A 27,622-nucleotide genomic window follows, 5' to 3' on the forward strand; every position below is an offset into this window, starting at 1 on the left:
TGGCACGAGTTCATAACTTCACTGAATTATTGGGAATTTGGACCATTACTTTTTACAAACCTAGCTGATACTTTAGTTTTTCTTCCATGGGATACCTCTAAGCTCCACAAATCTTTTGTCGGTGGCTGTAGGTGCATGTCATGGGCAACGAAAGCAACTTGTGTAGTACGATTATACCACCATAGTAAAATCGCAGGTCACACGTAAACAGAAACTAACACATGTTATTATATTATTTATAAAGAACCTCACTGTAACACAATACATATGCCCAACAAATTATTCTCCATGTGCAACACAGGCAACCACATCTTTAATTTGCTTTACGTACGTGAAACATGTTGACTAAATAGAAACCATGCATCAATGTTTCAAGCAAATTAAGTCCGATGGCCTTCACATAACTTCTGGTGTATTTGTACAATTCCCTTGTCCCAACAAACAATAAATAGTGATAGGAACATATTTACGTGACTTTGTTATCTTATTTCTCTATGTTTACTTAGTTAATTTTCATTTGTTTTAGTGTTTTACTAGCAAAAATGCCTGCGTGTTGCTGCGGGACTTGAATGCACCAGCCTTAACCACATGAATGAGACATTTAACCTAAAAAAAATATTCAACATAATCATAAAGGAACAAAAGAGATGGATGAGTGAAAGGTGTCGGTAAGATAAGCAATTTGGCTTTTATATACATTCAACCGAGCTTATTACAAAAGATACAATTGCAAAAAATGCTCTGTTTCCTGAGAAACATAAGCAACATGCATTTAACATTTATATTGCCCTTCAAGTTAAGATAGCAAAATATACGTCCAGCAGGCCAGACACGTGTTTTAACAGCTAAACAAAAAAGCCAAAAAAGTGTATTGTTCTTGTTTCAATAGCTAATCTTTCAAGCACTAATGTATGGATTAATGTATAATATCTGAGATCCTATTTGTTTTTTATTGACTGATGCTTCAACATCATCCACCTAATTCATATCACACATCCATAGATACCTGAGAATGCTTATTCTCACCACCATTGCGTTGTTACTTTAGTATGTTTTTTCACTGAGAAGAAAAGGAAAGAGCATCACGAAAAACACTAACAATTTCAACTCTATAATTTCTACTCTAAAATGTCACCTTATTTCTATAACCCACCTCAATCAACAACAAAAGAAGAAAAATAATTGATCCGTTCAAAGATGCTTTCATAAACTAAAAGATGTCCTACCCATCAAAACAAAAGTGGCATGTTATTTTCAGTCCCATGTGATATCGGCACAATGGAAAAATAATTGATCCGTTCAAAGATGCTTTCATAAACTAAAAGATGTCCTACCCATCCAAACGAAAGTGGGATGTTATTTTCAATCCCATGTGATATCGGCACAATGGAGGGTGACTCTGGTAATCTCAGATCACAAATAACTCCAAGAATCCAGTTAACCACATCATCCCCACCAACAATCTGAGAATAAATGTATGTTAGAAAGACAGCTACAACACAACCCAAAGATTAATTAAAGAAAAAAATATCCAAAATGTCTGTCAGAAATTGTTGAAATTATAAAAACAAATCCAAAAAAAAAAAAAAAGGGAAAAAGTGTTGAACAATTGGCCATATGGGATAAATTTAACATGTTACTCATTATAATTTGAACACTATCAAGTTAAGCATGCTTACAATCATACATGTCAGATTTCTTTTTTAAAATAATCATTTCAATATGCCTTTCCTCAAGGAGAGACAATTACAAAGAGAGAATAATACCTGTTTTTTATTAAGACGGTAGCAAAATTCGTTATAGAGTCGTCCTCCAAGCTTCTCAACCCCAAATCAATTAAAAAAACAATTAGGCCAAAAGAACCCACACCTAACAAAACCCCAAATTCGCTCAAAAAGAGATTTATCTTATTTTAGCAAAATGAATTCCAACTGGCCACAAACCAAAGCCTTGACCAAAATGAATTGCACTTAAGTGTCAACCAAATTCGCAAACATTTAAAAGTTCTTCAATTTTCACACACCAAAAAAACATATCAAATTAAAAAACCAATGCAATGTTAGTGAAATAAACTCGCACGGTATTTTAAGCTGTAAAACAATCACCTTGCAAATGAATAGGCATATCTGATTCTTCCAAATCCTTTCACCTCCATCCTAGAATTCGTCCCCCGTGCCACCACAAAAACATGTAAAAAATCCGAGAAAATCAAATGCTATAAACACCAAATTCCAAATTTGCAGTCAAAACCAAATTCCAAACGATGATTGTATGCATATCCGAACCATAAGGGAACCAAATTTAAAGAATTATTTGGAGATGAAAAGCCTAATGTAAACCCTAATAAAGTTTATAAATTTTATAATAATCCTCCGATGTGGGACAACATGAAGACCCTATTGTCGAGTTGTGTTTGTATTCCGTTCCAAGGATTGCGTAACTAACAAATCAGGGCTCAAAATTTCAGATTTATCTTTCAGAGGAAGAGAAAGAGAGTGTTACAGTGACAATGGCAGTGAGAGCTAAGAAATAGGAATCCGTGACTCTTCCCATCAAAATTGTTCTGGATTGTTGCTTTTGAATAAAAAAACTCTCTGCTTTGCTTGCAGCTGCTGAGTTATCAAAAGTGGAAAGGAAGCCCTTTGAAAATTCAATACAACCGGAAAAATTTATTTGCTGCAGTTTAGCACCGTCAGATTCCAAGTAATTTGGCAAACTAATTCTGCGCTAAAATAATATTTCGAGGATTCATAAGAATGCGGGATTGAAAGAACTAAAAACATAGTAATGCCATTAAATCTCTCCTCTTAGAATTACATATCATTGTTTATATGGTTTGTTGTAAATAGTAGAATTCAACTAAATACTTTCAATAAGAACAACTGAAGGCATCTAAATGGTAGTATTGTTAATTACCAGTCAATTTCTATTAACTAAAAACACTACGCAGATCAACATTAAATAAAAAGCAATTTATTTGGAAGCTAAATTTTCCACTTACAACTGATGTCAGTGGCCAGTTTGCCATTGCAAAACCTTCCAGTAGGCTGATGGTTCACAAAGTCCCTTCCATAAGGAGGGTAATCAACCTTTCGGTGTCTGCCAACCACCGCCTTACATCCAGAGCCCCCATCTGCAGCAACCTAAACCAACCAAAATCCAAAATCCTGAAATTCCCAAACATAATAAATCCATTAGCAATTCTGAGACTTTCAAATATAAGGAGATGGACTAACACAGAGAGTAAAGACTAAAATTTACAGCAAGATGAAAGCTTTTTCAAATTTGAGGGCCAAATCTAATGAAATTTATCAAAATGACCAAACAGATGTGGAATCTTTTGCATCCGTGGGAATTCTGGATTAGGGTCTTACGGAGATGAAGATATGAGCAATGTGTATAGGGATTTTAATTTGGTAATTGTTCTTTTATTCTTGAAGAGATGCTAGAGTAAAACTTTCAAAGACTAATTCTAAAGTTTTCTCAAATAAATAAATGTAGGCTGAATAGTTCATTGCTATTGAGAAAAGAAAACACCTTAACAAAATGGAAGCAATCTTATCGTGTGTTAAGCTTTTTTGATTATTGGAAACCCATGATATACAATCATGAGCTCTACGTAAAGAAACATTGGAATCGTCATGAGAAAAAATCTTTAACCAACCACATGACCACAATTTAAGCCTCACCTTGCTTGCTAATTGTGGGGTTTTAAAGCTAGAAGCCCATTAAACATTGACAGACACCAGACTCCCCAATGATACAAATTTCTATTGCATATCTGACCAAAACAACCTTCACACAGAATGTCCACTTAGAAGCGTACTTCCTACAACCAATTTTAAAACATGCATAGAAATTTTGCATGTTTGATTTCTGAAAAACAATCAGTATCTAAGCTAGTAGAACTTTGGAAATGCTTGACAAAAGAATACGTATAGGGTGGACTAATATATATATCTGTGTGTGTGTGTGTACCACATCAACCTTGACCCATTTGAATCTATAAATTTGAATTTGTTTAAATTCCCATGGCTACACTTCTTTACAAACACTTATCAGCTGCTAATAATTAAACTGACCAACTATGATTACTGTGATTAGCTATAGGTTACAAAATGTGTGATATAATTCTGTTTGTTTAGTAAAACTATTACACAACTAAGGTTTCTCTCGCCTCTCTTTTCCTTCCAATAATGATTGATACAAAACAACCATTCTTCATTGGGAGTCAAGGATTGCAACATTAATATTATCAATGATCGACAATGTAGTCCACATTAAAATATGTTAAAGACTTAAAACATTCTTCTACATCCACAAAAAATCTTCACTTTTTAAATCCTCTAAAATTATATCGTGGTCAAATACATTTGATTTTTCATAAGCTTTATGCTGTTAAAAAGTTTAAAATCAGATAATAAAAAATAAGTAAGCACAGGATAGGAAGTCAATGAAACCTGCAATGTCAAATCCCGAGTCGGCAGCGCGTTTCCTGCAATGGTTCACGTGGCTACCTCAAAACAGGTTGACAATTAAGCTTCATTATGAATGGAAACATTAATAGATGATAATTAAGAAGGATCAAGAGAAACAAAAAAGCCAATGAACTGATGAAAGAGAGAAAAAGAGAAACAAAAAACCTCAATTAAGCAATTAAATGGAATATTACTTGTTAGAGCTGGAAAAGTACCCAGTTCCTCAGGGAGAGGATCAAGAGTGACTGATGAGAGTGCAGAGAAACGAATGATTGAGAAATTCAAGATCTGAGCTCAAAGTTGGGGCTTCCACTTTCCAAGTAGGGAAGAAATAACAGACGAAATTGACACGCCCCGACCCTGATATTTCCCGAATACCAGGATAGACACGTGCTGGCCGACACCCGAGGGTGACGAAAGCCATTAATTGATACAAAAGCTAAGAATAAGAAATAAATAAGGGTTATGAATTTAAAATACCATGAATTAATAATTTAGGAACGTGTTCAGAGCATACAACTAAACCTAGTTACTAAAAAGAATTAAGATAAAATTTAATGAATAAAGGAGTGGGTCCTACATCGAGAGGATCCGAAGATGCTACTGCAGAAGTGTCTTGATGCTGGGATTGTATGCCTCGATTCTAAGTCCTGAATGGGGGCGCAAAACAAAGGTGAGTGGACCTAATATATATATAATAATAATAAAACAGTTATCAAGGTACTAACTGATAGGATTAAAAGCACACTAAAAAGTAGCACACAAATGTCCTATTGATTTTCCTTATTAACGCTAAGATTTGTCAATTGTAGCATATGAAAATAAGGGTCTTTCCCGCAGAAGATTGTTTTATCTAACTACTTAAAATGTCACAAAACCTGGTTGATGTCCCTACTGACCAGCCACCGAAAAATAATTATTAGACCGACTTACACTTATCTAAATTCTACGAAATTTTATATGAGGACACTAGACACACAGAGCTACACTTCTACAAATATTTGGGAGTTTTGGAGTTTATTTTCTATTTAAATTAAATTGAACACAAACAGGACAGAAACAAATTTTAAGTAGATCACAAATTAAGAAAAACGAGTTAGGGGAATTGCTATCCACCACCAAATAATCATGCAAACATGTTATGTTTCATTCAAATTCCTTTTATTTCCGGATGAAGATGCTCAAGTTGGCTCAATGTTAGAACTCAACCTATTACTCTTTCTTACGTAGTATGTTAAGAGAATGGCGTTTTCAACTTAACTTAGTTCCTAGCATGCAATCTAGAATGGCGTGTTCATAGATTTAACAAGAAGAAATCATTAAGAACGAAAAGAGTTTGAGTCATCACTAGGCATCGTAAGTACTGGCGTTGTCTTACTTATCCTAGAAATTGTTTCACATGTTAATCGCAATTAACAAGTACTACTCTAGAACATATGTAGGTCCTCATTGGACAAGGGCAGACACACACATATTCATAGCATTAGAATCCTATATATGCATACTAAGTATGCATCCATAGAAAACAAATAAAGAATTCATCAATGAGACAAGTAGTGAACCAATTTTCATCCATTCATAAAAGTAATTCAAACGAAATGTCATAACAAACTTGGAATCATATTCGGGGCTTCAAAGCAGCCCCTAACTACTAAAAATTTAGTTACACATAGTTCTCAAATTAAACCAAAAGAAAGACATGAGTTTGAGAAGATAAAACCGAAAGAAGAGAATGCCAAGATTTCCTCCTGCCTTTCCTTCCTTCCTCAACGCAGCAGCCTTGCCTTTTTTCCTTCCTTTCCTTCCTTTTTTTTCTATCTTTTTTTTCCTCAAAAACACTCCTCTTTTGCCGCTGTAACCTACAACCTTTATGCCCATGCTTGCTGCCCCATTTCGGCTCCACAACTCACCCCACTAACAGCCATTTAGTGATGACAATAAGTGAGAGGAAATGGTAAAACAATTGTAACTCTTTGGGCAAACTTTATGCCAATTACTCCCACTTAATCCTCATCTTTATTTTCATTTCCTCTGATATTTGAATAGGTATCAGCTGGCTTGTTCTTGGCTGCATCAGTTTTATTGGGTTTATTGCTTTCATTGCAGTTACAAACTGCACAGCGTCTTGGAAACCTTTCAGTGTTAAAACGGCCATAACTTCTTCTAGAAAAATGATATTAACAATCCGCGAAATGCTCCAGAAAATAGACATCCGTAGCTTTCCAAGAATATAAGGCTCATTCTCTAATTCATTTTGAACTGTTTGCAACTTGCTTCCAAAGTCAGCTGATTTGCACAGGCAGTTTTGACTAATTTGTTACTAAAAATCCTACTTGTGCTATTTTTCTTTTATTTGCTTGACAAATCCTACAAAACACAAAAACAAAGTAAATAGCTCAAAAATATAAGGAACTAACTAAGAAAAGACAAGTGAATTTGATGTAAAATATATATAAATATGAGCTTATCAAATACACCCACACTTAGCTTTTGCTAGTCCTCGAGCAAAACGAAGAAAATATGAAAAATATTAGCTTCCCCCTATGTGACCCTCATAGAATTTCATTCAAGAAAACAAATCATCAAGAACCTTAGCTAGCACCAAACATGCTAATCCAAGCTCATCTTCCTTATTCAAATGTTAGCAGTAACCTTTTAATCATCCATGAAGTGTAGTGTGTGTAATAGCCATGCTAATGCAATTTCAAGTTTTTTTTTTTTAAAACACCACATGCTAACTAGTGACCTTCTCACGGGACATACACTCAATCACACATATGTTTAGTTTAACGTGTTTCGCTCAAAGAATCAAATGTGAAATATCAACCATAAGCTTGTATAAAGATCTCATCTCCACAATCATAATTGCAAAACTTAAATCAAGAGGACTTTTATTGGTTGTAATGAGGCTTAGGAAGAGGGTTATAGAAATGAAAGGATAGGTAAACACAAGTTCCAAGCTACATTGCAAGCAATTCTCTTATTGAGATTTACGAGAACTCAAGCTCTCCAACCACTCTACTGAACTGAAACTTAAAAAAAAAAAAAAAACTTTTTATTTTCTTTGTATACAATTTTTTTTTTCTTCTATTTTTTCTTCTTGTTTTTTTTTTTTTTTTTTTTTTTTTGAATCAATTTTCGCACATAACTAAATAAAAACATGAAATACCCCCACACTTATTCTTTTGCCAAACTCCTTCAAAGTACTTCACAAACATTTCTCATAAGACAATCTCACATTGCTCACTAGCTAGCTTGGAAAGGGTAAGGAAAAATGTTTAAGGTATAAGGGTAGACATATCTGGTGATAAGAAATAAAAGGCTCAACATATACGGCTCAAATTGGCAATCTAATGATATCATTTTTCTTTAGGAAACATGCTTATTTGGGCCATGGTGATAAGCCTAATGCCTCTATCCTTTTCAAGTTCATGCAATCAATGACAAACATTTCAAAAGATCGTTACGCAAGTTCTAGAGATGTAATTCACATAAGTTCATCACACATAAAAGAATATGAGTGTATGAAAAATGCACACACTTTCAATAGGCTCAAAAACTCACATAGGTTGTATATGGTCACTATATTCACATATGAAGCTTTAAGTCATGCTTTAGTTTCACATCAACAAGGCTATGTGCATTTGATTTTTCAAAGATGATTAAACATGTACAAGGCTAACAAGAGAATAAGGAATTTCACACAACACATGCTTACTAAGTTCTTGATCACCGTGGTTCAAATTCAATCCAATTATATCGTTGGGTCGGGAAACTAACAAAAATCTACTTCAAAACGATAAAGAAAATAAGACAATATTTTTTGGATTTTCACATTTTCAGGATTTTCTCTTTTTTTTTTTTTTTGGGATTATTTTAGAGAAAACAAAACTAATTAAGAAAACAAAAAGCAACAACAATGAAACAAATCGAACCAGTTCTTAGTCAAAGGGACGAAAATTTTCAATTTGGTCATTTGTTCAATCCTTACCCCCAAACCTAAACTGGACATTGTCCTCAATGTCAGAAAATGAAAATAAAATAAATAATAATAAACAAAATAAAGCATTTAGACTGAAAACTTCCCCAATTTGCAGTGAAAGTAAGTGATGACCCCCAAAATTCAATTCTACAATCAACTCCAAGGGTAGACATAACCAAATATTCCTACAAAGAAAAGAAATAATTCAGCTTAGCACACAAGAAAATTCAGAAAAAACAAACTAAAAATTGAAAATGACATAAAAAGACAATGAATAGAAATATTGGGTTGCTTCCCAATAAGCGCTTGCTTTTATGTTCGCAGCCGGACGGTACCAAAAGTAATCATCCAAGGGGAGCTGGTTCTTGGAGGGGTATAACCTCCACATCATGCTCCGTAAAAGACTCGTAATATGGCTTGAGTCTATGCCCATTCACTTTGAACACGTTTTCGGTCTTTCCACTTTGGATTTCCACTGCACCATGAGGAAAAATATTAGTTATAATAAATGGACCAACCCATCGAGAACGAAGCTTACCTGGAAATAACCGAAGGCGAGAATTAAATAGAAGAACTTTCTGTCCAATGACAAAGCTTTTCCTTAAGATCATTTTGTCATGAAATGCCCTTGATTTCTCCTTGTATATTCGACTAGACTCATATGCATCATTCCGGATTTCGTCTAACTCATTCAATTGAAGCTTCCTCTGTTGTCCGGTAACACTCATGTCCATGTTGTAGGCTTTGATCGCCCAATAAGCTTTGTGTTCTAACTCTACTGGAAGACGGCATGGTTTCCCATAAACTAACCGAAATGGGGACATTCCAATAGGAGTCTTATAAGCAGTCCTATACGCCCACAATGCATCGTTTAAGCGCATGCTCTAATCCTTCCTATTAGAACTCACAGTTTTCTCCAAAATTTGCTTCACCTCACGGTTTGATACTTCTGCTTGACCACTAGTTTGCGGATGATAAAATGTAGACACCTTATGTGTGACATTGTACTTCCTAAGCAACGCTTCAAATGTTCGATTGCAAAAGTGACTCCCTACATCGCTGATGATTGCTCTAGGTGTTCCAAATCTTGCAAAGATGTTAGTCTTAATAAAATTTGAAACAACTTTTGAATCATTAGTTTTGGTGGCTTTCACTTCCACCCATTTAGAAACATAATCCACAGCCAATAAAATGTAAAGAAAACCATTTGAAGATGGAAAAGGTCCCATGAAATCAATGCCCCACACATCAAAGATCTCAACAACCAAAATAGGGGTTTGTGGCAATTGATTTCTTGGGCCCAAGTTACCTGTTTGTTGACAACGATCACATGTTGCACAAAACTCGTACGCATCCTTAAACAAACTAGGCCAATAAAAACCACTCTCTAACACCTTCAGGGCTGTCCTCTTTGCTCCAAAATGGCCACCATATGCATAAGAATGACAAAAAGTTAGAATAGATTTAAACTCAGATTCGGGGACACACCTTCTAATCAATTGATCAGTGCAATATTTCCACAAATAAGGATCATCCCACTCGTAGTATTTGGCGGTTTTGACAAGCTTATCTTTCTGAGCACTTGTAAAATCATCCGGAATCTTTTTGATGACCTTGTAATTGATAATATTTGCATACCAAGGGTCAGTAATCTTTAATGAAAACAATTGCTCATCTGGAAAACTCTCACATAAAGGGATGAGATCTTCCTCTGTGTTTGAATGCACAAGTCGGCTAAGATGATCTGCTACAACATTCTCACTCCCTTTCTTATCCTTGATCTCCAAGTCAAACTCTTGAAGCAGAAGTATCCATTGAATAAGTTGCGGTTTTGCATCTTTTTTTGTGAGTAGATACTTCAAAGCTGCATGGTCAGAAAACACAATAACTTTAGTCCCAATCAGATAAGATCTAAATTTTTCTAAAGCAAATACAACAGCTAGAAGCTCATTCTCTGTTGTTGAATAATTCAACTGTGCATCATTAAGTGTTTGAGATGCATAATAGACGACATGTGGCACTTTGTTGACACGCTGCCCTAGAACTGCACCAACAGCATAGTCTGAAGCATCGCACATCAACTCAAAAGGTAAACTCCAATCTGGTGGCATGATCACAGGAGTCGTGGATAACAACTCCTTAAGCTTGTTGAATGCTACCACACACTCTTCATTCATATCAAATGTTACATCCTTTTGAAGTAAACGGCACAAGGGTCTAGAAATCATTGAGAAGTCCTTCATAAACCTATGGTAGAAACCTGCATGTCAAAGAAAAGAACGAACCTCCCTGACAGTAGTAGGGAGGGGTAAAGAACTAACAAGTTCTACTTTAGATTTATCAACTTCAATTCCCTTTTCAGATATGATATGTCCTAGAACTAATCCATGCGAAACCATGAAATGGCATTTTTCCCAATTTAAGACCAGATTAGTTTCTTGACAACGTTTTAAAAGTAGGGACATATTATGTAGACATGTATCAAAAGAATCACCATAAACTGAAAAATCATCCATGAACACTTCAATTATTTTCTCAATCATATCAGAAAAGATACTTACCATACACCTTTGAAATGTGGCGGGAGCGTTGCAAAGTCCAAACGGCATCATCCGGTATGCAAATGTGCCAACTGGACATATGAAAGTCGTCTTTTCTTGATCCTCCGGAGCAACTGCAATTTGATTATATCCAGAATATCCATCAAGAAAGCAATAATGAGAATGACCAGCTAACCTTTCTAACATTTGATCTATGAATGAGACTGGAAAGTGATCCTTGCGTGTGGTGTTATTTATCTTCCGATAATCTGTACAGACTCTCTAACTATTTTGCACACGTGTAGGCACTAGCTCACTAGTTTCATTCTTAACAACTGTGACTCCGGATCGCTTCGGAACTACTTGAACAGGGCTCACCCACTTGCTGTCTGAGATAGGATATATGATGCCAAAGTCAAGAAGTTTGATAACCTTTTTCTTAACAACCTCCATCATGAGTGGGTTCAAACGGCGTTGAGCTTCCCTAGTTGGTTTTGCACCTTCCTCCAACAGAATCCTATGCATACATGTAGCTGGATTTATACCTTTGATATCTGCAATGCTCCAAGCTATGGCAGTTTTGTGATCCTTCAGTACCCGGATCAGTTTCTCCCTCTCTTATGCTGTGAGTTATGACGATATGATGACTGGTAATGTTTCAAATGTTTAGGGATCGGTTTAAGCTCAAATTTAGGTGCCTGAATCACAGAAGGAAGAGTTTTTTCGTTAGAAGTAGGAAGAGAAATAAAATATGAAAAATACTTACCACTAATTGGTGAAAGAGACTCAAGGGCTGCCACAATCTGGATTAATTCTTCTTCAATGTTCTCAGAATAATTAAGATTTCCATGTGTAATGCTATGCACTAACACCTTCTCTAAATTATTTTGTCCCATACCTTCATTAAAACAATCCTACACAAAATAGTCAAACACATCAATAGACAAACAAGATTCTAAATCACTAGGGTACCTCATAGCATTGAAGATTTTGAACTTGACACTTTCTCCATCAATTTCCATTGTTAAGGTACCATCGTAGACATCAATCTTTGTACGTGCTGTTCTAAGGAATGGTCTTCCCAATATAAGAGGAAGTGCAGTAGGCATAGGGTCATGTTCCATCTCAAGAACAAAAAAGTTAACGGGAAAAATGAACTCATTCACTTGCACAAGTACATCCTCCAATAGGCCTTTGGGATATCTATTTGAACAATCTGCCAACTGGATTACTACCTTTGTTTCCTTCAAGTCTCCAAGGTTCAATGACTCATACATTGAATATGGCATCAGATTGATGGATGCCCCCAAATCACACAATGCTCTCCCAAACTCTTTGCCTCCAATTACACATGGAATGGTAAAGCTACCGGCATCTTTCAACTTTGGTGGCAGCTTTCTTTGCAAAACGGCTGATACTTCCTCGCTCAATGCCACAGTTTCTTGATCATTGAATCTCCTCTTGTTCGTACAAAGCTCTTTAAGGAACTTTGTATACTTGGGTACTTGCTTTATGGCATCTAGAAGAGGTAAGTTCACTTGGACTTTCCGGAAAGTATCCAAGATTTCCTTATCAGTTTGCTCTTTCCTAGACTTCATAAACCTACGAGGAAAAGGAACAGGGACACATGAGTTAAATGAATTTTGAACTTCTTTACTTACCTTATCAGAATCTTTTGTGTTCAATTTTGTAGCTTTAAGAGACTTTTCAGTTTCTGTTGAAGCCTCATCTTGCTCAAGATTTTTGGTTTGTTGCTCCCCTTGCTCATTTGTGTCTTTTCTAGTCATCTTTTGCATCATCGGCTGCTCAAAAACTTCTTTTCCACTCCTTAAAGTCATAACATTCATCTGCTCCGCATTTGGATTCACCACGGTTTGGCTAGGCAACCTTCTTGGTTGGTGTTGTTGCCCCATCAAACTTGCTAACTGACTCATTTGGCGCTCAAGGTTTTCAATTGCTTTGTCTGTTTTCTGTTGATGAGATTGAGTAGAGTTAGCTAAAGAAGCAATTAAATCCTCAAGATACTTACTTGGAGCATATTGTTGTTGAGGCTGAAATGGTGCCTGCGGTCTTGCTTGAAAGAAGTCAGGCGGACGGTTATAGTTGTTGGGAACAAATTGTTGTCCGTTATCTTGATTGTTCCACTTTAAGTGTGGATGATCGCGCCACCCTGCGTTATAGTTGTGGGAATATGGATCATACTTTTGCCTTTATTGCCCTTGAAATCCTCCTAACGCATTAGCTTGCTCAAGACCACCTTGATCCATCAACGAAGGGCACATGTCCGTGGCATGTCCCATCATTGAACATACACCGCACACCTGTTTTGGAGCAACCATAACCTGTTGCACAAGATTAGTCAAGTTAGCTAATTGTAATTCAATACTAGAATTAGCACTTACCTCGTTAACTTTCTTAAGAGGTAGCTCATCTCTCCTTCCAAATTGTCGTGTGTTGCCAGCAATGTTCTTTAGCAATGCCTTAGCATTAGTTGGTGTCTTGTCCATGAATGCTCCTCCACTTGCTGCATCAAGCATTACACGATCAGTACCACATAATCCTTCATAAAAATACTGTATTAAAATATGCTCTGAAATCTGATGATTAGGACAAGATGCAACCAAATGTGTGAATCGCTCATAGTAATCTCCAAAGGGCTCTCCATGTTGTTGTCGGATTGCACATATGTTTTTCCTTATACTTGCAGCTTTTGTGGTCGGAAAATATTGCTCCAAAAATGCTTGCTTCACCTGGTTCCATGTGTTCATTGACCCCGGAGGTAAATTGTAAAGCCACTCATTTGCCTTGGCTTCTAATGTAAATGGGAATGCCCTCAACTTGACTTGCTCCTTATCCACATTTGCTGGTCTCATTCCCGAGCATACCACGTGAAACTCCATGAGATGCTTGTTGGCATCCTCTGTTGAGAAGCCATGGAACTTAGGCAAGTAGTGAATCATGCCGGACTTAAGCTCAAATCCTCCGTCTGCATTTGGATAGGTGATGCACAATGGTTGTTGATCCGTATTCGGCGTTGCCAACTCTCTCAAAGTACGGTTATCAGCCATGCCTTCTTGTGGTTCTTCCTCCTCTTCCGAACTCAAATGTAGTGGAGAAGATGGTGGTAAGGACACCGATGCACGCTTCTGCTTGATTTTTCTCTGAAGCTTTCGAAGTGTTCGTTCAAGCTCAGGATCGTACGAAGGTAAATCAATGCTCTTGGACCTTCGAGTATGCATATACTACGAAGAGTACCTGAAATAAAAACAAAAATAAAAATACTAATGAGACAAGAAAAGAAAACAACAGAAAAATAAGTAATTAGAAATAACAATCCCCGGTAACGGCGCCAAAAATTTGATAGGATTAAAAGCACACTACAAAGTAGCACACAAATGTCCTATTGATTTTCCTTATTAACGCTAAGATTTGTCAATTGTAGCATATGAAAATAAGGGTCTTTCCCGCAGAAGATTGTTTTATCTAACTACTTAAAATATCACAAAAACTGGTTGCTGTCCCTACTGACCAGCCACCGAAAAATAATTATTAGACCGACTTACACTTATCTAAATTCTACGATATTTTATATGAAGACATTAGACACACAGAGCTACACTTCTACAAATTTTTGGGATTTTTGGAGTTGATTTTCTATTTAAATTAAATTGAACAAAAACAGGACAGAAACAAATTTTAAGTAGATCACAAATTAAGAAAAACGAGTTAGGGGAATTGCTATCCACCGCCAAATAATCATGCAAACATGTTATGTTTCATTCAAATTCCTTTTATTTCTGGATGAAGATGCTCAAGTTGGGTCAATGTTAGAACTCAACCTATTACTCTTTTTTACGTAGTATGTTAAGAGAATGGCGTTTTCAACTTAACTTAGTTCCTAGCATGCAATCTAGAATGGCGTGTTTATAGATTTAACAAGAAGAAATCATTAAGAACGAAAAGAGTTTGAGTCATCACTAGGCATCGTAAGTACTGGCGTTGTCTTACTTATCCTAGAAATTGGTTCACATGTTAATCGCAATTAACAAGTACTACTCTAGAACATATGTAGGTCCTCATTGGACAAGGGCAGGCACACACATATTCATAGCATTAGAATCCTATATATGCTTACTAAGTATGCATCCATAGAAAACAAATAAAGAATTCATCAATGAGACAAGTAGTAAACCAATTTTCATCCATTCATAAAAGTAATTCAAACGAAATGTCATAACAAACTTGCAATCATATTCGGGGCTTCAAAACAGCCCCTAACTACTAAAAATTTAGTTACACATAGTTCTCAAATTAAACCAAAAGAAAGACATGAGTTTGAGAAGATAAAACCGAAAGAAGAGAATGCCAAGATTTCCTCCTTCCTTTCCTTCCTTCCTCAACGCAGCAGCCTTGCCTTTTTTCCTTCCTTTCCTTCCCTTTTTTTCTATCTTTTTTTTCCTAAAAAACACTCCTCTTTTGCCGCTGTAACCTACAACCTTTATGCCCATGCTTGCTGCCCCATTTCTGCTCCATAACTCACCCCACTAACAGCCATTTAGTGATGACAATAAGTGAGAGGAAATGGTAAAACAATTGTAACTCTTTGGGCAACCTTTATGCCAATTACTCCCACTTAATCCTCATCTTTATTTTCATTTCCTCTGATATTTGAATAGGTATCAGCTGGCTTGTTCTTGGCTGCATCAGTTTTATTGGGTTTATTGCTTTCATTGCAGTTACAAACTGCACAGCATCTTGGAAACCTTTCAGTGTTAAAACGGCCATAACGTCTTCTAGAAAAATGATATTAACAATCCGCGAAATGCTCCAGAAAATAGACATCCGTAGCTTTCCAAGAATATAAGGCTCATTCTCTAATTCATTCTGAACTATTTGCAACTTGCTTCCAAATTCAGCTGATCTGCACAGGCAGTTTTGACGAATTTGTTACTAAAAATCCTACTTGTGCTATTTTTCTTTTATTTGCTTGACAAATCCTACAAAACACAAAAATAAAGTAAATAGCTCAAAAATATAAGGAACTAACTAAGAAAAGACAAGTGAATTTGATGTAAAATATATATAAATATGAGCTTATCACTAACCCCCACAGTTTAAATATAATGAAAACTACTAGCATAATAAGTGATGGATTTAATAAAAATCCTAGCATGCCAAAAATATCTCAAAAGGTATAACGCGGAAAAACATCATATAAATCATCGCGTAAATCAACTCATAGATCGTCTCGTAAGCGCGCTGTGCTGCTAGTAAGATCACTGAATAAGTATAACTCCCGGCCCAATGCCTCTTCATGGTCTCTGCGCCCGTAGCCAGAGATTACCAACTTCCGGCCCAATGCCTCTTCATGTCCCTCAGCCCATAGCTAGGGATTATTTCTCCCGGCCTAAATGCCAACACCAGATCCTCGCCCCAGGCGGCATAGTGTCCACTAGGTACGCACAAATAGTTACGCCTCTTATAAATAACCACTTCATAGTATAGAGATCGTTCATCGTCTATACTATAAAGAAGGGTTTCAAAAACATGTTCTAGCATCTTATCGTCATCTATCAGATAATCTACCAGTTCATAGTTATTATAGAAAATACTAAATATTAAAATATAGCTCAATATAGGCCAACAATTAATTCCTCACCAAAAACACGAGACGAAAATCAAGATATTTAATAAACAGGCTTCACATAAATCAAATCATAAACTCATAGGCATGCTAATCATTTATGCAATTAATTTTAAAATCATGAAATTTTAGAAGGGGTCCACTCACAGTACTTAGTTGCCAAAAGCTGCGCCACTAGCGAAGACGGAAACGTCAGAATAATTGCCCCTAAGCACATAAGAGTCCAATAAATAAAACTATATAATAGCAATTGAATTTGGGAAAATGAACATTGGAAACGGATTCAGAACGTCGAATTACCCTAAGAAGGGTACCGGACGAAAACCCAAAAAGTCAACCCTAAAGTCAACGTTGACCGGGGGTCAACAGTCAAATTAGGTCTAACGGGTTTTAGGCTTGAAATCCGGATTAGGGTTTAGGTTTAGGTCTAATGGGTTTTGGAATTCTAAGATTTTTGGGTTAAAAGGGTATTAGAGTGAAGGAAAGGGGTTTGGGCCTAAGCCCAAACACACACACGCACCACAACTACACACACACACACACCCACGGCACATGCACAACACACGCACACACACCACACACATACACCACACAACCCACACACACACCTAGCCCAAAACACACACACACGGGCCCAAAGGCCTCACAACCAAAAGAGTTGGGCTCGGCAAGGAAGACAAAGGGCTTGGGTTTGGTGGGTCGCCGGACCCAATGGGAGAGAAAGCCGGAAAATCGGAAGTAAAACCACCCAACTTTAAACGGTCATAACTTTGTCAAAACTCAACGAAATCAAGCGAGAAAAAACCAAAAGTTGTAGCCCTCGAAGAGACGAAGAGAATGGTACCTCATACGACATCTAACTCACCGTGGTTTGGCCGAAAAATGCCTCAAAAGCCTCATAGGTCGCCGGAAACTGGGTAAGATTCAAATGAGTATAACTTCTTCAATACTCAACGAAATTGAGTGAAACAAAAATGAAAGTTGTACTAATCGACGAGACGAAGAGATTGAAACCTTGTACGCAGGCCAAATCGACGTGGTTTGACTGAAAATTGGCTCGAAAGCCATCGGTTTCTCGTCGGAAATCCAGGGAAGTCTCCCCGACGTGTTTCTTCATGGTTTGACGTCCAAAAACAGAACCACGGGGTCAGAAAAGAACTATAGGGATAAAAAGAGAAGTATTTGGAGTGTTTTTCGAGACCTACCCATGTCGAGTGTGACAGAGACTCGTAGGAGCTCTTCCTCGGGTTTATGCTGTGACTTGTAGCGGTGGGAGAGAGAGGGAAAGCTGATGGTGTTGATGATGAGGGAGATGAGGGTGTGCAAGGAGGGAGAACACGGGTGAGAGGGAGAGAGTTGCAAAGAAATAGAGAGAGATACGGGAAAGAGAGAACAGAGAGAGATGGGAGGCTGGGGACAGAAACCAGGGGTGGTCCCCTTGGCTCACCATTTAAGACCCAAAAACAAATTTTAAAAGGAAAATAAATTTCCAAATTTGGTGAAAATACAAAAATACCTTTTCTATACAGTGAATCCCGGGACGAGTTATTACAAAACACAGAGAGCCAAATCCACCTAAAATATTAATCAAATGGGTTTTCTTCTAATTCAAAATTTGGTCCACCCAAATTCTGATGAAGCAATAACCATTCAAAATTCCAACAGATTAATATTAATCAAATGGGTTTTCTTTTAATTCAAAATTTGGACCACCCAAATTCTGATGAAGCAATAACCATTCAAAATTCCAACAGATTGAAGCCCTCACAGACTACAAATCATCAATACTAAGAATGGGCAAATACCCATTGGTTATGGGTAACTGCGGTTACCCACCCATTTAAATTAAATGGTTACGGTTATGGGTAACCGTTTAGATAAATAAACGGTTATGGGTATAACCGTTTACTCGCGAAGTTTAAATGGGCGGTTATGGGTTTAACCGCGGTTATAAACGGGTAACCGTTTACCTATTTATTTTATATATGTAAAATTAACACAAATCATGTTCTCTAGGGATGGAAAAAATTACAAAAAAACCGAAAAAATCCCGAATCCGAACCGAAAATTTCAACAGAGAGAAAATCAGCCAGCATCTTATTTTTCACATTTCATACCATTGACGAGTCTAGATAGAAGCTACAAAGTTGGTCATAAAGTCGTGTCATTGTTGATCATTGATCCAAAACCAACAAATAATTCTGCCAGCATGTTAGTGGTGTTGCTAGTTTTGCCAAGTTGAAACAGTTAAATATATATATATATACACACACATATATACATATATATATGTATATATATGTGTGTGTGTATATATATACACATATATACACACACACGTATATATTATGAAACAATCAGATGTGGACTTTCCGTCCTAGTGATTGCACACACACTCACACACACACACACATATATACATGAAACAATCAGATGTGGACTTTCCGTCCTAGTGATTGCATATGATTTTCCCTCTGTAGTAATCGTGGACCATATCCGAAAATTTGGTTTGGAATTGGTAAAAAAATAAACATGTAGATGGATAAAAAATGGGTAATGGTAAAAAAATAAGATAAATGGGTTAAAAAGGGTAAATGGGTAAACGGGTATTAAACGGTTACGGTTAAATGGGTATGCGGTTATGGGTATGGTTAACCGTTTATAAATGGTTATGGGTATGGGTATAACCGTTTTGGCAATTACCCAACGGGTAAACGGTTATGCGGGTATGAGCATAAACGGTTGTGGGTAAATAACTGCAGTTACCCATCCGCCATAACCATTGCCCATCCCTAATCAATACCCAGCGGTAAAATTTTTTAAAACAGTAATAATGAAGGAAAAAGAAATTAAGGATGTGAACCATTCTCAAAATCTTAAACACCAATCCAAATTACCAGTAACCAATAGATAGAAAAGATTGGAGTTTTTTTGTATCATTCAATAAGGATCCTATATCTACCAAGCGCAATGGTGCTCTAGGATTCATATTCCCGATCACAATGATCAATCAACACATAGGAGTATCAATTAAGAAAGAATCTGCAATAGTAGCTATCATAATCACCTCCGTCACGGAAAAACCCTATCTCATGTGGTTGGGAATTATAAGAACTTGCATTATCTGGTACACTGGCCCAAAAGGAGTGGCCCCTTGCTTTTGCAGCCTGCGTCAGATTCTTCATCAAGTATCGATCATAACACTGCACCAAACCAGGTTGAATCAGAGATACTTCAAAGTTCAGATAGAAGTAAAAAATCAAATGAGCTACAGGCTTAAGGTCATAACCACAGATGAATGAAGGGCTATTAACTTAACATTTAGAAATAATCGTCAGTCCCTAGCTATTATGCATGCCACTAATGAAAAGAGGGATCACCGTTTATTAAGGTACCTGGAATTCACAAATACCAGGATATTTCCAACCATGCTGTTCAGGATAAGGATACCGTAGCTCTCGACACGGACCTAATCCAACTTCAATTTCTGATATTTTTCCTTCCTAAAAAAACTCATCAAATTCAACTCTGAAGCTCCACATGTAGTCGAAGTAAACCTACATTGGTTCCATTATAATATAACAGAATAGAAACTCTCAGCATTAAACAGTAAGAATGCATATGGTATGATTCTTAGAGCATAGAAAAGGAAAGTTCTTCCATTTTCTTCCCAAGTCTCACTGATTAAAATTTTCACCCAAAAAAACACTCTATCTCTCTGATCAAACGAAAACTCCAAAACCAATTCAATGGTTGATTCAACAGGTTTATACTATAAAGAAAATAACCATAACGTATGGATACCTAGTCTTTTTTTGGTGGAAAAAAATCTTGTTTTATACCAGTTGGAAAACAATGCTTTTGTTTGATTAATACAATCTGGTCTCGGTTAAAATCTAGTATCATTTATAGAAAGGGGAAAAAAAGTTGTAGTAATACACCCATAATACGCTGCAACATGCTTGCATTTCTCCGCACCAAGTTTCCAAGGAACACCAACATGTGTTTAATCATGTCAGCATCCAGAATCACAACCCTGGGCCTGATAAATAAAGCCAACCAAATACTCGAGATCAAAAAAGGTGAAACTTGTTGAATTGTAATCTTGTCTTAGGCCAAGGATAATGGATCCAGCCCATGCACAAAGAAAGATCCATGCACATGCTAGAGAATTCTAGCAAAGTTCAAGTTGGTGGAAGAGTCTAGAAGAATGGTGAGGATTCCACCAACATACAAGATTAGTGTAGATAATTCTAGCTTAGGAAAGTAGTGGAATTATCTAGATATCTCTAGCATGATGCTTCCATGCTTCTCCAAGGTTCCATCCATGCCTATAAAAGGAGAAGGCATCCACACCATTTGGAACAACTAAGATAGCAAGTAGTGAGAAGTGAGAAGAAGCAACAAAGCTTCTAAGAGTGTTTGAGTGTTTCCTCTTGTACTAAGTTTGTGAGTGAATAAAAATCTTGTGTAATACTTAGGTGCAGGCATTGGGCCGGGAGTTATATTTATTCAGTGATCTTACAAGCAGCACACCGCGTTTACGAGACGATCTATGAGATGATTTACGCGATGATTTATATGATGTTTTCCGCGTTATGGCTTATCAGATATTTTGGCATGCTAGGATTTTTATTAAATCCATCACTTATTATGATAGTAGTTTTCATTATATAACTGTGGGGGTTAGTATCTTGATAACTGTTTTATTATTATTATATATATAAACTTGGTCCACTCACCTTTGTTTTGCGCCCCCATTCAGGACTTAGAATCAAGGCACCTAATCCCGGCGTGAAGGCACTTCCGCAGCAGCATCTTCGAATCCTCTCGATGTAGGACCCATTCTTTTATTCATTCAATTTTATCCAAATTCTTTTTAGTGATTAGGTTTAGTTGTATGTTCTGAACACGTTCCTAAATTGTTAATTCATTATATTTAAATTTCTAACTTTTATTTATTTCTTATTCTTAGCTTTTGTATCAATTAATGGCTTTCGTCACCCTCGGGTGTCGGTCAGCACGTGTCTATCCTGGTATTCAAGGAATATCAGGGTCGGGGTGTGTCACCAGAGCTATGGCTAGCAACGCTATGGCAGCCTTCCAAGTTCCAGTGCTCGACAACAACAACTTTGATAATTGGAGTATCAAAATGAAGGCCCTTTTGGGAGCACATGATGTATGGGAAGTCGTGGAGAAAGGCTACACTGAGCCAGAAGATGAAGTTACTCTGTCCCAACCCCAGAATGAGAGTTTGAAAGATTCAAGAAAGACAGACAAGAAGGCTCTCTACCTCATCTACCAAGCATTAGATGATAATGGCTTTGAGAAGGTCTCAAGTGCAACCTCTGCCAAGCAAGCATGGGAGAAGCTTCAAACTTCTTACAAAGGAGCCGAACAAGTGAAAAAGGTTCGTCTTCAAGTATTAAGAGGTGAGCTCGAATCTCTACCAATGAAAGGGTCTGAATCAAGCTCTGATACCACTTTGTTGGGGCTTAAAAAGACTTCACTACTTTGGAGATGTTTATCTCACAAAGAAGAATGTAACGCAGCGGAATTGATAGGCAAGAGAAAGAAAGAATACTCAAAGTATTACACAAGATTTTTATTCGCTCACAGACTTAGTACAAGAGGAAACACTCAAACACTCTTAGAAGCTTTGTTGCTTTTTCTCACTTCCCACTACTTGCTCTCTTAGTTGTTCCAAATGGTGTGGATGCCTTCTCCTTTTATAGGCATGGATGGAACCTTGGAGAAGCATGGAAGCATCACGTTAGAGATATCTAGATAATTCCACTACCTTCCTAAGCTAGAATTATCTACACTAATCTTGTATGTTGGTGAAATCCTCACCATTCTTCTAGACTCTTCCACCAACTTGAACTTTGCTAGAATTCTCTAGCATGTGCATGGATCTTTCTTTGTGCATGGGCTGGATCCATTATCAACGGGTGCAAATACCTCATCATAGTCGATTCTGGCTCTTTGACTATAACCCTTCGCCACTAATCTTGCCTTGTATCTTTCGACCTCTCCGTTGGCATTCTTCTTTGTCTTATACACCCACTTGACTCCAATGGCTTTATGTCATTTAGGAAGAATAGTGAGTTCCCATGTATCATTCTTCTGGATTGCTTCAATTTCTTCATCCATTGCTTTCCTCCACTTAGTATCTTGCATTGCTTCTTGGAAGTCAATTGGTTCACAATCAGCAAAGAGACAAAAAAGTGTAGGATTATCGAGTCTTTTAGCTACCTCATAGAGATCTCATAGACTTCTTATGCGTGGTACTTCTCTTTCATTTAGACTCCCACTTGATGATGCTGATGCTGGTGAATTATCATGATTGGTTGATGTTGGTGAAGCAGGTGGAGTAGTGGATTCTTGTTGAACCTCTCTTGCTTGCTCCATCATCCCTTGTTGATTCTCTTCTTCAAACTAAGGAAAGAAATAAAGATCACTTGCATGAGAGCCAAAATCCTAATCTCCTTCTTCATCGAACGTCACGTCTCGACTGATCACCATCTTCCCATTGTTTGGATTATACAGCTTATAACCTTTTGAATTTGAGTCATAGCCGATGAAGATGAACTTCTCACTTTTGTCGTCAAGTTTGGTTCTCCTACTCGTTTGGTACATGTATATGGGTTATGCTTCCAAAAACTCTACGATTACTAATTTCTTTGGCAGCTCAAAACAAATGGAAGATTCAACAAATGGATGTGAAGTCCGTTTTCCTAAATGGAGTCCTTGAAGAAGAAGTCTATATTCAGCAACCGTCAGGCTATGAAATCAAAGGGCATGAAGACAAAGTTTTGAAGTTGAAGAAAGCCCTCTATGGGTTAAAACAGTGCCACGAGCATGGAATAGTCGCATCGACAAGTACTTTCAGGAGAACAACTTCATCAAGTGCCCTCATGAACATGCTCTCTACGTCAAAGTCAAAGATGGAGATATTCTAATTGTGTGCTTATATGTGGATGATCTAATTTTCACCGGAAGTAATCCAAGCATGTTTGAAGAGTTCAAGAGAGTGATGACCAAAGAATTCGAGAAAACCGACATCGGGCTAATGGCATACTACCTAGGCATTGAAGTCAAGCAGAACGAAGAAGGCATTTTCATCTCCCAAGAAAGCTACATAAAGGAGATACTGAAAAAGTTCAAAATGGACGACTGCAAGCCTATAAGCACGCCAGTGGAGTGCGGAGTTAAACTAACTAAGCATGACGAAGGAGAAAGTGTAGATCCAACATTTTTCAAGAGTTTAGTTGGAAGCTTGCGCTACTTGACTTGCATAAGACCAGATATTCTCTATGTTGTCGGATTAGTCAGTTGCTACATGAAGAATCCCACAACTACACACTTGAAGACCACCAAAAGAATTCTTCGATACCTTAAAGGTACTGTTAACTTTGGCTTGTTTTATTCAAGTTCTGATAACTACAAACTTGCTGGATATAACAACAGTGATTGGGCAGGAGATTCCGACGATAGAAAAAACACTACTGGATTTGTGTTCTTCATGGGAGACACTGCATTCACATGGATGTCGAAGAAGCAACCGATTGTCACTCTCTCTACCTGCGAAGCTGAATACCTAGCTGCTACCGCATGCGTCTGAGAAACTTGCTAAAAGAATTAAGCATGCCACAAGAAGAGCCAACAGAGATCTATGTCAACAACAAGTCTGCAATAGCTCTAGCAAAGAATCCAGTATTTCATGACAGGAGCAAGCACATAGATACCCGTTATCACTACATAAGAGAGTGCATTGCAAGAAAGGATGTGTAAGTGGAATACGTGAAGTCTCAAGACCAAGTCGCCGACATATTCACCAAGCCACTCAAACAAGAAGACTTTATCAGACTGAGGAACTCAATCGGCATCACAAGACAAGATTAAGGGGGGATGTTGAATTGTAATCTTGTCTTGGTCCAAAGATAATGGATCCAGCCCATGCACAAAGAAAGATCCATGCACATGCTAGAGAATTCTAGCAAAGTTCAAGTTGGTGGAAGAGTCTAAAAGAACGGTGAGGATTCCACCAACATACAAGCTTAGTGTAGATAATTCTAGCTTAGGAAGGTAGTGGAATTATCTAGATATCTTTAGCATGATGCTTCCATGCTTCTCCAAGGTTTCATCCATGCCTATAAAAGGAGAAGGCATCCACACCATTTGGAACAACTAAGAGAGCAAGTAGTGAGAAGTGAGAAGAAGCAACAAAGCTTCTAAGAGTGTTTGAGTGTTTCCTCTTGTACTAAGTTTGTGAGTGAATAAAAATCTTGTGTAATACTTTGAGTATTCTTTCTTTCTCTTGCCTATCAATTCCGCTGCGTTACATTCTTCTTTGTGAGATAAACATCTCCAAAGTAGTGAAGTCTTTTCAAGCCCCGACAAAACTACATGCATAGAGAACTATAAATAAGACAAAAGTCAGTTCTTTGCAAAACCAACAATTGCATTTACCAAAAAATGAAATAAAAATAAAACCCAATAACCAAAAAAAGAGGAGAGCATGTGCAGTAGCAATCATGTAAAAGTTCAGTTCGGAATTTTAGATTAACCCATTACATCATTTCTATAAAAAAAAATATTCCAATTATGGCATTATCATTGAGCAAAATCAATATGTTGTCTTTCAAATTTTATCTTCTCCATTACTTTCCAGCCAAAAGAAGAAGAAAAAAAAAAAGGAAACTACACACATTTGATAACAGAAATAGAGATCACTTCCAGAACCTGTTGGGATAAAAATGGCATCACACTGCCGGATAAAACACAAATGCTTGTGGCTACCAATACAATATGTGGAAATCTATATACCAGCCCAAGCATCCTTACAGTATATAAGCACATAACTAATACATACATATAAAGAGTCGTTTGGAATATAGATATGGGTGTACCTGGAAGAATAGAGACACAATGAGTCGGAGAGAGTAAAGAGAGATAGTGGAATTTCGAAGGAATACTGGACGACGACGAACTGCGCAGCCATAGCTGTTGGTGGCGATGATTTCGCTGCGAGAGACAGTTTGAAAAAATGTATTCAATAAATCTTACAGAACTATAATAATTCAGTCATGAGCTTTGAATCATTGGCATTTCAATTATAAGGATTCATAATTTCAATTTTAAGATAGTATTAACTGTTTACAAAATTAGAAGGAGCTGATGGCATAGCATACCGGCTTCAAGTATGCTAAAGTTAGACATAATCTTCGGAATGTGGAGGTGTTTTCTTTTCTAAATCTTTCCTGCAACAGATCACAGCTGGTTTCTACAAATTTTGAAAACCGAAGCTGTTAGTATGGATGTCTGTTAAATTTAATCTCGTAACAGTAGGACGTATAAGAAAACAAAATGAAGGTGCATACATAATCCATGTTTCCCTCTTTTTTTCATCTACTCTATCAGATAAATGTGAGTGCTAAATGAGTGCATTTAAATTAAAAAGAGTTGACAGAGGCATAATTGGAGAAAGAAAAGGGCTTTATATCAATAAAAAAAAATGCTTCATAGTTGGACATAGAAAATGAAGAAAATGATAGGATGAAACAAAGAAAGGCCCTTAAAATTTTGACAGAGGCATTCCCAAACAGAAGATACAATATGCAGTAAAAGGAAAATATTACCTGAGGAGGAAAAATAAAAAGCAAAAAGTAAAAAAAATTGTAAACCTCAGTAGCAACATAGAATGCATACGAATGAAGCATTTTTTTTTTTCAAATGAAAACTTGTAAGAAAATAAAAAACCAAGTGAATACTTGAATCAAGAAAGTCCCCAACACAGGACAGGGGGCATCTTCACTGATAGCACCAATCCAGAACTTTAAAGCAGCACAGTCCAACAAAAGCAAATCCATATACAGCTGAACAATTATCCGCCTCATGTGGTGAAGAAACATGCTTTCCAGCTGATACTCATACATGCCTACCCTAACTTTTCTCATGACCTGGTTAAAAAGAAAATAGCAATAATGACTAAGAAAAAGGGAGTCAAGTTTTGAAATATTTCTGAAGATATTATAAGAATGAGCCCAAAATCAAGATTTCAAAGTGCACAAAGTTCATGCAGAAGTGAAATAACTGTCCATTCCTAAGCTGTTTCTTGCTATTAGAAGTACGTAACGGGCATGTACTCACAGATGTACTTACAACGAAGTTATGCAGAAGTAAGTGTTAAATGGACATTTATTTGTTAAAGACGCATATGATGTATATACGAAACACATTTGTGCAATCGAACGTTTTCATAAAAGATTACCTCAACATGAGCTTCAGAGCTTAGGTCATTGGCAAACTGGATTAGGGCAAGCTCCAGATCTGATTTTGTAACACGGTATTCAGTCAAAACTGGATGCAAAACATCAGCAGAGATAACTAAAACAATAAAAACTCTAAAAAAATTTAAACAAAATTTTAAAACTTTAACTCACAGGAAGCTCTTTAACAAGTTGCACTGGGCTATGAAGTCTGAGGAGAACCCAAAACTTGAATACTGTAATCTTGAGTTTTCTCAGACAGTAGCAGATTTTCCATAGCTAATTTCAGTAACCCCAAATCAATTAAAAAAAAGATTTAAATTCCAAATTGGGCATGAGATTAATTGCCTTGAGAGTAGGGAGGGTTTTACAAAACGCTGCCTTTGGAGACCTAGCCTTTGAGCGGCTGCGGCACCTGGTGTGGCAATGCGAAACACAGAGAAAGTTTGAGAAGCAACGATTAATTTTTTGGATGAGAGAAACGGAATGAAGCAGAAGACTCGAGAAGAGGCATTTTCAACGATGATGAACTCTCTACAAACAAAATCCCCAAAATCACAAAAAGGAAATTTAAACACAAAAAACATTTGTAAATCCAAAATCAAAAAAATGAAATTCAAACAAAACAAAAAGGAAATTAAGAGAGAAAGGGAGAAGAGAGAGAGATCGAAGTATCGTTAGTTAAAGAGTGGACGGCATCGGTTCTC

General features: G+C 36.9%; 1 protein-coding gene and 1 long non-coding RNA gene across 11 annotated transcripts; both read right to left on the minus strand.

Annotated features, from left to right (window-relative positions):
- Positions 1–210: 210 nt before the first annotated feature.
- Positions 211–27,219, minus strand: LOC103427051 (uncharacterized). Of its 7 annotated transcripts, XM_070826061.1 has the most exons (14): positions 27,090–27,219; positions 26,918–26,976; positions 26,418–26,606; positions 25,839–25,930; positions 25,557–25,671; positions 20,586–20,686; positions 19,712–19,847; positions 4,673–4,838; positions 4,461–4,540; positions 3,002–3,167; positions 2,106–2,156; positions 1,767–1,817; positions 1,335–1,463; positions 211–606 (listed from the first exon to the last, which is right to left on the minus strand). In XM_070826061.1, the coding sequence occupies exons 10-14, from the start codon at positions 3,026–3,028 to the stop codon at positions 523–525; spliced, it is 342 nt and encodes a 113-aa protein (XP_070682162.1). In that variant the 5' UTR covers positions 3,029–3,167; positions 4,461–4,540; positions 4,673–4,838; positions 19,712–19,847; positions 20,586–20,686; positions 25,557–25,671; positions 25,839–25,930; positions 26,418–26,606; positions 26,918–26,976; positions 27,090–27,219; the 3' UTR covers positions 211–522. The 7 variants fall into 7 exon arrangements, 6 of the variants coding, with proteins under 6 accessions (XP_070682162.1, XP_070682158.1, XP_070682157.1 ...); XM_070826057.1 differs by lacking the exons at positions 211–606; positions 19,712–19,847; positions 20,586–20,686; ... (3 more) ...; positions 26,918–26,976; positions 27,090–27,219 and having other exon boundaries at positions 1,183–1,463; positions 4,461–4,513; positions 4,694–4,822; XM_070826056.1 differs by lacking the exons at positions 211–606; positions 19,712–19,847; positions 20,586–20,686; ... (3 more) ...; positions 26,918–26,976; positions 27,090–27,219 and having other exon boundaries at positions 1,183–1,463; positions 4,694–4,811.
- LOC139197948 (uncharacterized) lies at positions 15,692–17,989 on the minus strand. Of its 4 annotated transcripts, none has more exons than XR_011583362.1 (5): positions 17,850–17,989; positions 17,659–17,755; positions 17,510–17,557; positions 16,792–16,851; positions 15,692–15,921 (listed from the first exon to the last, which is right to left on the minus strand). It is a non-coding gene; the product is annotated as an uncharacterized lncRNA (long non-coding RNA). The 4 variants fall into 4 exon arrangements; XR_011583364.1 differs by having other exon boundaries at positions 17,489–17,557; XR_011583361.1 differs by having other exon boundaries at positions 15,865–15,997.
- Positions 27,220–27,622: the final 403 nt, after the last annotated feature.

Source organism: Malus domestica, chromosome 08, assembly GCF_042453785.1.
Source record: "Malus domestica chromosome 08, GDT2T_hap1".
Taxonomy (NCBI): Eukaryota; Viridiplantae; Streptophyta; class Magnoliopsida; order Rosales; family Rosaceae; genus Malus; species Malus domestica.

Bases quoted from the DNA above. Each gene is read 5' to 3' on its own strand.
- LOC103427051 (XM_070826057.1), bottom strand. From the start codon at position 3,028: ATGGCAAACTGGCCACTGACATCAGTT. The intron at 2,157-3,001 runs GTAAGTGGAAAA...GACGAATTCTAG, and splicing joins ACTGGCCACTGACATCAGTT to GATGGAGGTGAAAGGATTTG. The intron at 1,464-1,766 runs GTATTATTCTCT...ATTTATTCTCAG, and splicing joins ACCGTCTTAATAAAAAACAG to ATTGTTGGTGGGGATGATGT.